This window comes from Fistularia commersonii, chromosome 27 (assembly GCF_037954325.1).
Source record: "Fistularia commersonii isolate RoL2024-O1a breed Wild chromosome 27, RoL_Fcom_v1.0, whole genome shotgun sequence".
NCBI classification, from domain to species: domain Eukaryota; kingdom Metazoa; phylum Chordata; class Actinopteri; order Syngnathiformes; family Fistulariidae; genus Fistularia; species Fistularia commersonii.
Genome location: NC_141310.1, coordinates 310001 through 320000, shown reverse-complemented (window position 1 = coordinate 320000; position 10000 = coordinate 310001). Strand labels below are relative to the sequence as shown.

Here is a 10000-nt window from a genome sequence, read left to right as displayed (position 1 = left end):
TTGCACCCTCTTTTCCCAGAGATGTACACTCTTATCTGGCTCAGAGTTAAATTAGGAGTGGGGGATGGGGAGGTTGGGGGGGGGGGTCACAGCCCTAATTATAAAAGTAATTCAGAACTTCTGACGAGCATGGGAGCGAAGAGGGAGGGGGAACCGAGCGTCATAAAACAGTAGAACCTGTGAAGCATGAAATAGCTCCGCTCCCCCGTCCCCCACCCCCGCACACCGGGGGAAGCGCTCCGCCCCCCCGCCCTGATAAAAAGCAGGGATTAGGAAAACAGAGTTTAGGGTGTGTTTGAAATCTGTGCAGATTCGCCCCCTCCCCCAGAAAGGGGAGGGACATGTACTGTAACTGTGGATTAATGTCCCAGGAACTGTGAAGGTGAGGAAGAGGAGGGCTGGACAGGAGGAAGGAAGGAACTCTTTTATAGAAAGGGAGGGGGGGTCATATCTGCAGGGCCCTTATAACAATAAGAATAGGATTATAATATACCTTTTTTTTACTATTTCATTTTGATTATCATATCATATCATATCATATCATATCATATCATATCATATCATATCATATCATATCATATCATATCATATCATCATTATTACAGTGGTATAATAATTATTAACATTATTTTTATAGTTACTATTTTTATCATTTAAAACACCTACAAATAATAATAATAACAATAATCCATCGCTCAATCCAACCATCCATCCATCTAACCATCCATCCATCCATCCATCTATCTTCTGCTGCTTATCCTGCACTCACGGTCATGAAGATGTTGGAGTCTATCCCAGCTTTCATCGGGCGAGAGGGGGGGCAAACCCTGGACTGGTCGCCCCTCAATCGTAGGTCCCATATACAGACATTCCCAATTTTTTTATATTATTATTATTATTGTTGTTATTATTATTATTATTATTATTATTAGTAGTAGTAGTAGTAGTAGTAGCAGTAGTAGTAGTAGAAGTAGTAGTAGTAGTAGTAGTATTATCATTATCATTATCATTATTATGTAAGTTATCATTAATGTTGTTGTTGTTAATCATAATAATAATTTTGTAGAACCTGTGTGGAGTTTGAAGCTGATGAAGGTCAAATGATTAATCTTGGTAAACTCGGGGTGGGGGGGCTGGGCTCCTGAGGAGAATCTTCATCCTCTGGGGGAGTCCAACCCTCCAGGAGCTTCGGGGCAACACGCCTCGCTTGTTTTCCCACACAGAGTGTAATCTGCTTAATCCCACGCTGAATGTAATCTCATTAATCCCACACCAAGGCCTGGGATTAAACACCACACCCATAATCTCTGCAGCCTCCCACAATGCCTTCACTGTCCTAAAGCATTTCAGGAAAGACAGTAAAAATCAAGATAATTCCACTAGCATGTGTTGGAAATTACACACTGGATGACTGACAAGGATTAGAAGCAGTCGGGGAACAGGTGCTGGATATTTACAGGCCGAGAAGTTGTGTAATAAGCGACATAACATGCAGAAATCCTCTGGAAAATATATCAGATGCGCTGCGGCACTTGCTTTAAGGCCTGTGTTTGTCCAGGGATCACAGCTGACACCTCCACAATGAAGATACTGTGTGTGTGTGTGTGTGTGTGTGTGTGTGTGTGTGTGTTTGTGTGTGTGTGTGTGTGTGTGTGTGTGTGTGTGTTTGGGGGGCAGTTTTTATCAACTGACTGAAATAACCCGACTCTATTTACTGTGAATGGGCTCGGAGCGGGAAATCAATAATGTTCTCCGAGCAGAAAAGGGATAAATCTGGGCCCGACATGACGGCGAGAACTTCATCTTCATCTTCCTCCTCTTCCTCGTAAAAATCCCCCCCTCCCCCTTCCTTGGAGGCCGCCGACTCGGACGCTCGGCTCCACTCAACGCAGGCGTGACGTGAAACCAGCAGCAGCGAAGGTAGATTTCCACTTTGCAGTAACCCGGTTACCTTTGTACTGCTGATACCAACCTAGCTCCCGTGCCCAGCCATAACCTGACCTCGGTGTGTATGTCTTTGTGATGTCTGCAGGGTCTGTGTGTACTGTGTGCAACTGCAGTGAGTGTGCTTGCAGTGCATGTGTATGTGTGTGTATATGTGCGTGCATGTGTGTGTGAGAGCAGTGTCTTGATGGTATGTGTTCGCAGTATGTGTTTGCAGACCCAAAACCAAGCTGCAAACGCGGCAAAGATTCACTACAAACACACACACACACACACACACACACACACACACACACACACACACACACACACACACACACACACCACTGTGAACAAATACTACATTCATGTCTGCTAGATATGAGGAACAGTTCCTCCAGATGTGAGGAATGTTTGGTCAAGATTGGAAGTCACATTCCTCCCACTAGTTCTGGAGTTTGTGGAGGAACAGACAAAGAAGTTGCAGATGGGGGACCAAACCAATCCACCAGGAAGTATTCAGGTCTCAGCTCTGTCATTCATCCAATCAGATTCCATCAGATCCCATCAGATGGTCCTGTTTGATTGAGGAGTCTTAGGCCATGGATTGGATCCATCTACCATGCGGAGCTCCCTCTGGTTTCCACCAGCAGGTTTGACAGGGCCTGCTACTCAACCACAGCCCCTTCACTCCTCCCACCACTAGAGGACGCTCCCTCATCCTGAAGGCACAGCTGCATCCGCAGGTGACCAAGTAATAATTCCAGGAAGGACAACCCGTCTGGTCATCCCTATTATGCATAACTTACATGAATTCATACACACACACACACACACACACACACACACACACACACACACACACACACACACATAAAAACCCACGAACCCACACCCACATGGATGCACAATCACGCACGGACACAGGCACGCATGCACACACACCCACATGCACGCACGCTAACACACACACACACATACACACACACACACACACACACGCACACACACACACACGCACACACACACACATGCGCACACCCACATGCACACACACGAGGAAGGCTCTTAGCTCAAGCACCATCAAATAATCACTCAGAAGAAGAAAGTGTCATTACAGTTAATTTACTCTCCGTCCAACGAGCTGGCGTGTATGTGTGTGTGTGAGTGTGTGTGTGTGTGCACGTGTGTGTGTGAGCGGCGGGCACTAAGCACATTCAGTTGATTCCTGTTCATTTTTTCTTGCGGACATAGGATCTACTGACCTCCTGCAGGAAGGAGATTCACTGAGGCTGGGAGGAGGACTCATATCAAGGAGTGATGGATGGATAGATGGATGGATGGATGGATGGATGGAGAGACGGAATGGAAGAATAGAAGGATAGATGAAGGGACGATTCAAGGGATGGACTGATGGATGGAGGGATGGTGTCGTAAGAAATGGAAGGATGGAAGGATAGAGGGATGGAGGGATGAATGGAGAGATGGAGGGATGGATGGATGGACGGATAGAAGGATGGAGGGATGGAAGGACGGAGGGATGGATAGAGGGATGGAGAAATGCAGGCAGAGAAAACATCTGATCAACTGATTTCTCTCTGATTATTGACAATGTGCTTGTTGATGGTCCTCCATCTCCTCATTGAGGACATGTGACGTCCTAGATCTTCAAATACTTCCAGACTCTGGTATCTCCCCACTGCTTTAGACAGGCTCTGAGAGCTGCAGATCCTGATCCAGAGACCCACTTCTTCTGAGAAAATCTGTACGAAAGTCCTAGAATGTGTGGAGAACAATGTGTCAAAGCTTGAAATACGAGAAGTAGAGTGGGGTCAAAGGTCAGAGGCCCTGAGCTGATGGCTGTCAAAGCAGGACGCACTCCGTCTTTTGGTTCTGGAATGTCTGCAGAAGAATGCTTCTTGTGGAAGTACCATCCTGACTCAGGTCCTGTTCCTGGTCAAAGCTACAGACATGAAGTTCAGATCTTCTGATTAGAACTTCCATCCAGAGGAACGTGGGTTCCTTCGTCACAGCTGCTGGAGGTGGAGGTAACTTTGGAATCCCTTGGTTTGGTGAAGGCTCTAGACAGAAGGGCAGCCAGAAGGTACAGCACAACTGTTGTCTTCACTGATGACTTCCTGTCAATCAAGGCCTTACCTGGCTCATGTGACCGGGCCAGGCATAGTGATTCGACCAGTATGTGGTCTCCTGATGCTCTGACACCAGAACCTTCTCTCGATTGATGGCTATCTCATCCCTGGAGGTAGGGAATACTCAGTCACTCCCACATCATGCACACTGCCAGGCGACTGTGTGTGTGTGTGTGTGTATTTATAATAATAATAATAATTTATACTTTATTAACCCCTCATGGGAAAATTCCTTTTCTGCATTTAACCCATCCAGTAGGCTGCCGTCCCTTAGCGCCAGAGACAGTTAGGAGTTCAGTCTCGTGCTCAACAACACTTGGACACACTATCGGACAAACCAACAGAAGTCACATGACCAGTCACCTGATTGGTCACTTAGCATGTCACGTGACCAATTGGTCAAACCTCCCCCACAGGCTGGTAACTTTGGTACATTCCACATCCATCCATCTTCCAGAGAAACCTGCTGAGCTAAAGTTCCTCTACTGATCCGTTTCAGAGGAGCATAGTGTGTGTGTGCGTGTGTGCGTGTGTGTGTGTGTGTGTGTGTGTGTGTGTGTGTGTGTGTGTGTGTTTATGTGTGTGTGTGTGTGTGTGTGTGTGTGTGTGTGTGTGTGTGTGTGTGTGTGTTTACACTCTCACCAGTCAGTGGAATTTAAAGAGCTGTATGAGACTCGAGCCAGAGACCAAGTCCACCCAATTACACCAGTGTGACACGCTATCCCATGTGTGTGTGTTTGTGTGTGTGTGTGTGTGTGTGTGTCTGCGCTCTCTCCAGCTGTGGCAAAACCACAATGTGACCGAATGCACTGAGCCGAACAACTGGGCTACAACACACAAGGCTGAGCGTCACCATGACGCACACATACATACAAACACAAAGGATTAGAGAACGTTATAGAGAAACAAAGAAGGTGAAAAAAAAGGTCAGCTAAGGTGGATGTTTGACAACCAGGACATGAGACGTCCCGACGGCGGTAGCAAACCACTGTTTGTGAAGGGTTAATTATCATGTTATGCACAGGTGTGTGTTGCTGGAGGGGGGTTTAAGTCTCATGCAACCCGCTGCCCAGCCGGGAAGGCATCGCCACATGCACGCCCATGAGCACAGAAGATTGCTGAAAAAAATGAGGAATTGTTATCGGATCAATATATGATTACACTTTCTCATGGTAATTTTTCAAAAATCTATTAATATAGTTATTTGCATACGTGTTATAACATATTTATTATAGAATTAGCTGAAAAGAATATTATTGATGAATAATTCACAGTCATGGAATAAACCTGCCTCCAAACAGAGAAAAAGGGCTTTTATTTATCCACCGATCGTCAGAAAGCCTTGAATTATTTGTCATGTTTGATAACAAAAATTCCAAAATCTAGAAAGAAATCCGTATGGGGTACATGTGGGAGAACACACACACACACACACACACACACACACACACACACACACACACACACCTGCAGCATGAATCAGGGCTGGATGAGCAGCGGCGTGCAGCAGATATGGTCATGTGACCATATTAGTAAATGAGACGGGTGATTTGTGGGCCCCGCTGGCGCTCGGCTGCCAATAGCTGCTCCTAAAGCTCCACTAAACCAATCGGCTAAAAGCTGGCCCGTGTCAACGTGAATAAACATCAGTCGCCAAAGGAGACGGGGGGGGGGGGGGGGGGGGGGGGGGGGGGGGGGTTGCAGATGGGGAGGCCTGTTTGTGTGCCTGTGTGTGTGTACTTGTTTGTGCGCTAACGAGGGACCTGACAAACCTCACACACCCGGGTGTGAATCAGTACTAACGACTCCCGGCACCTGTTGCCTCCACACACTTCCAGCTTCTGGTCACCTCAGGAGCTACAGACTCGCATGGTCATCCAACTGTTTACCCTTTCATTCACTTATAGGCCATTTAGGGTCTCTAAGTAATGAGGCTTTCATTTGGAAGAGAATGGAGGCTTCACCACCATGCTGAATTCAATGTCCTTTCATTTGAAAGGACGTGTTTCTTCCCAGGAAGAGCTCTGAGCTGCACCTGAAGGCAGCATTAGCTCTTCGCTAATCCTGTCACTACAGCAACATCATCACACAAATGTCTCTTGTTGTCACTTCCCGTTAAGCTGAGCATTCCCATAGCCCCTCCACTCTCATCCGGATCACATTCTCCAGCTCCTCCCAGGGTGGCGCCCGGCCTGGTTAATCCAGACGAAGGTTTGGTCCTGAAGATGACAACATGGGCCCCTCCCGCCAACACATGTCTGTGGAGCAGGACCACCTGGATCTGCGCTTTCTCTGAAGCACCCCCAGATTCCAGCCCCACTCCTTGTTCCTTAACTCATCATTGTGTGTGGGCATGAGCCCCCCCCCACTGTGCAGTTTGAAGGACATGTACGTCTCAGGCAGGAATCTTGGGAACCCCCAGGAGGTGTGAATACAAGACCCAGTCCCAAGATGGCAGCGTGATGCTAAGACTTAGCTGAAACGTGGACCAACTTCACTGATTTAACCTTAGGAGTTAAATCTGCGACAGAACTTGTAATATCCAAGTTATTACACCGCAGCTAGCATGGTCAAGTGTAGTAACTCTGTTATTACAGTGGAGCGTGCTCCAAGAATAATAAAATCAGTTCTGGTCTCTTGTGCAACTGAACTGAAACAATCCTGTCCCATCAGATCCATCCTATCAGCCTTGGCCATTTGTATCTTCATCCTCAAACCAGCACTCACACGCATGTTTAACTTTCCTCTCTTGAACTTTATTTACCTCCTTCATTTTAATTTTTCTTCCCTTTTATGGGCATGAAAAAAGAGGGCGACTCTGTTCTGGAGACGACACTGTGTCTAAGAGGGCGGATTTTTGTGCTCACTCACATTGAGAGGCTTTCGCTATTCATGGGAGCGCGGCGGTGCAGTCGGCAAGGGAGGCCATCTCATGGAGATCACATTGAAGGGCTTCATTACCTAGAAGCCAGCTACTTTTTGTTCTCCCTCCAGGGAAGAGCAGCACAGAGAATTAGCTTGGCAAAAGCCAGCGATGGCGAGCAACAGAGAGTGAGAGAATAGAGGGAGGAAAGAGAGTGGATCAGGAGAGCAGGACGAATCACAGCCAACGACATTTAGCTCTGTGGCTTTGTGGCAACAAAGAGGCAGACGCCGAGCTGCTGAATGCACGGATCTCCACAGGCTGGAGAATAAGGACACATGTTTCCGTGTTACATACATTATTCAGCTCTACATGCGGTTCTAAAGAACGTCTGATGAATTGGACTAATGGTTGAGGAGCCCCCTCTACATCTGTCGGAAACCCCAAACACTCGTGTGGAGAACATCTGGCCTGGAACAAGCATGTGGAGAACCCCTTCCGTAAGCACCGATGTTTGATGCATCGTGACACTAGTGAAAGGAGAGAGCTGGGATCTGTTCAATTTGGTGGAACTTCTGCTGAATAAAAATGCGGAGGCTGCAACAACCTGACAGAACTCAGCACATCCAACCCCAGGGCTCTAGTGGGGTGAAACCGTTATTCAAGATCTTTCCTCTCCAAAGCTTCATGCAAACACTAAAATCAACCTCTTTGGTGACGACTCTCTGATTTCCATCCCATAAATTTCCCAGTGTGAACATTAGGACGAGTGTCCTCAGCAATGAATGACGCTTCAAATAATTTGCATCCTTCCACCATACACACACAGACACACACTGCTGCAGTGGCCAATCAGGATATGATGGAGTAACTGCTTCCTTCCAACCGTCTCCTGATTTAGCTCTGACCGAAAGGGCAGGTTGGCAGAGGGACAGAGCAAGAAGGTCTGAGATCCAGCCAGGTCTGTGCCCCCCGGCTCTGGTCCGGCTCTGGCCCAGCTGTCCGTTGTGTGAAGGTCCAGCGGCCCCCTGCATCCCTGCCCATCTGTCGGGCTGCAGTCAGACCACCTCCATCTCCACCACCTCCTCCACCACCGCCACCACCACCAGCCCCTCTTCAAAGTGCAGATAAAAGCTGCACTAGAAATGCGATTCTTCTGGCCTGGGCCGTGCTGACCCTGAAACTGTGCCTGGGTTTATTCAACTCGGATGGTTTAATTCTGCTGCGACTCGGCACGGAGATTTACGGAGGATTTGCATCCAATAATAATAGTCTCAGCTTCTGGAGAAGGAGGTATTTTTACAGAACATCTGGAGCAAGCGGAGCGTGAAATGCTCTGAAAATAGCTTCCCCCGCCACCATTGATCTGATGGACAATGTGGGAGGGCAGCGAGGGGGGTGTTTTACATCCTCCAGCAGGAAGCAAGCTGAGCAGCTTCCCCACCCTCAGCCCAGAGCCGAGCCCGATGCCCTCAGGAGGACCTCATTATCATGACAGGATACCCAAATCATCTGCAGGTGATCTATTGACGTCACTTTACAGTCTTTTAGCCAGGACTGGTGGCAACTACCATCTCTGGCGTTTATTAACCACGCCAAAAATGTAGACACTCCCAAGGAATCTCTGTCCAACCAAAGAACTTCATGGGAGTTTGACAATATTTTAACCCGGCCCCTGAGCCTCACAGCCTCCTAATTACCTAAAGCATTTCTTAAAGAGACGCCCTAATTCCCATAATTTCCAGCCCCTTGAGTGTCCAAGGATCCACCTAACCAGGAATCCAACCATTTGAAGACGCCAACTGTCCAAGGAACTACCCATCTGAGGAATAGACCACTTGGAGAGCCAAACCACCTGAAGAACGCAGCTGTCTGAGTGACCCACCATCTAAGGACCCCAACTGCCTGAAGAATCCAACTGTCTGAGGAACACGGCTGTCTGAAGAACCAACTCTATCATTTACTCGCTAATAATCCTCCCAGAAGCTCAAATGAACCCTGTATCTAATCACATCCAGGTACAAAGATAACTGGGGACGCAGCTCCTTCACTCGTTCAGGTCATAAGCATCAGCTGATCAATCAACCAGCATCACAACGTCACCTACTCCAGCCTGAGACCTTTTGGCCACAGGAGTCCAATCAGACAGTCTAAAGGCCAGTGTGGAAGATCATCCAGGAAGAAATCCTAATCTGTCGGGTGTTGTCTGCTGAGCACTTCCCATGAAACGGAAATGATCCCGGGCAGATCACAGGTTCTCCTCAGGGAGAACATGTTCTGCCCCTTCAGGAAACAGTCAGCAAATAAACCCTGTGTAAAGAAAACAAGCCAGGAGAGGGAGAGAAGGACAAGGATAGAGAACCCAACAATCCAAGGGACCGACTATTATTTACTATCAGTATTGTACCTCCCAAAGTTTCAGTATTGTACGAACTTCGTAATGCTATGTAAAGTATATGATTACATGGTAAGTTACTTCATCCTGTATAGTACTTTATCCTGCACAGGACACTATCGTCTACAATACTTGCAGCACCCTAAGGCACTTAGTAAAGAACTCTTGTGATACTAATCTTTAGGATGTAAAATACTGCATTCTGTAAAAATGTATACTGTGCATTATTTTACAGTATACTCTACAACATCCTTCACAATATTATGCTGTATTCTATACTGAACATCACATCAATCCTGAGCAGTACTTTATGTGGTGCCAAACGGTACTTTGTGAAGTACTGCAATTTACCGCAAACTGTAGAATGGATACTGTAGTGTACCATATGGATGTACCTGCCACCTATGTGTGCTCTGAGAGGGCACTTAATCGGTACCTGTGAAATAGACCAAAAGTACTGGTAAAGGAGGTACTTTCGGTGCAAAGCAGAATGCAGGTCACCCATCAGGCTGTTTCTGGAGGACCAAAGTAGAAATTTTTAAGGAGGTATTTTCTTCTGATCTCGTCTGTAAAACTACAAATGAGTCCGCCCGCCATTGTGGCTCTGCAGCCGGGGGACAATTAAAATGGCTGTCACCTCCTTCCGCACCATTCAGGGCGAATTAAAGC

At 47.3% G+C, this 10000-nt stretch overlaps 1 protein-coding gene across 3 annotated transcripts in view; it reads right to left on the bottom strand.

The window, feature by feature from the left end:
• cdh8 (cadherin 8) overlaps positions 1-10000 on the bottom strand; it is a 46835-nt gene that overhangs the window by 15184 nt on the left and 21651 nt on the right. The window contains exon 1 of one of the 3 annotated variants that reach the window (XM_086174614.1): positions 770-895. The exons of the other annotated variants lie outside the window; for them this stretch is intronic. Within the exon in view, the coding sequence (XP_086030740.1) occupies positions 770-860 (91 nt within the window). The 5' untranslated portion in view covers positions 861-895. Of the gene's footprint in view, positions 1-769; positions 896-10000 lie in introns of those variants that run through there. 3 annotated transcript variants of the gene reach the window in all.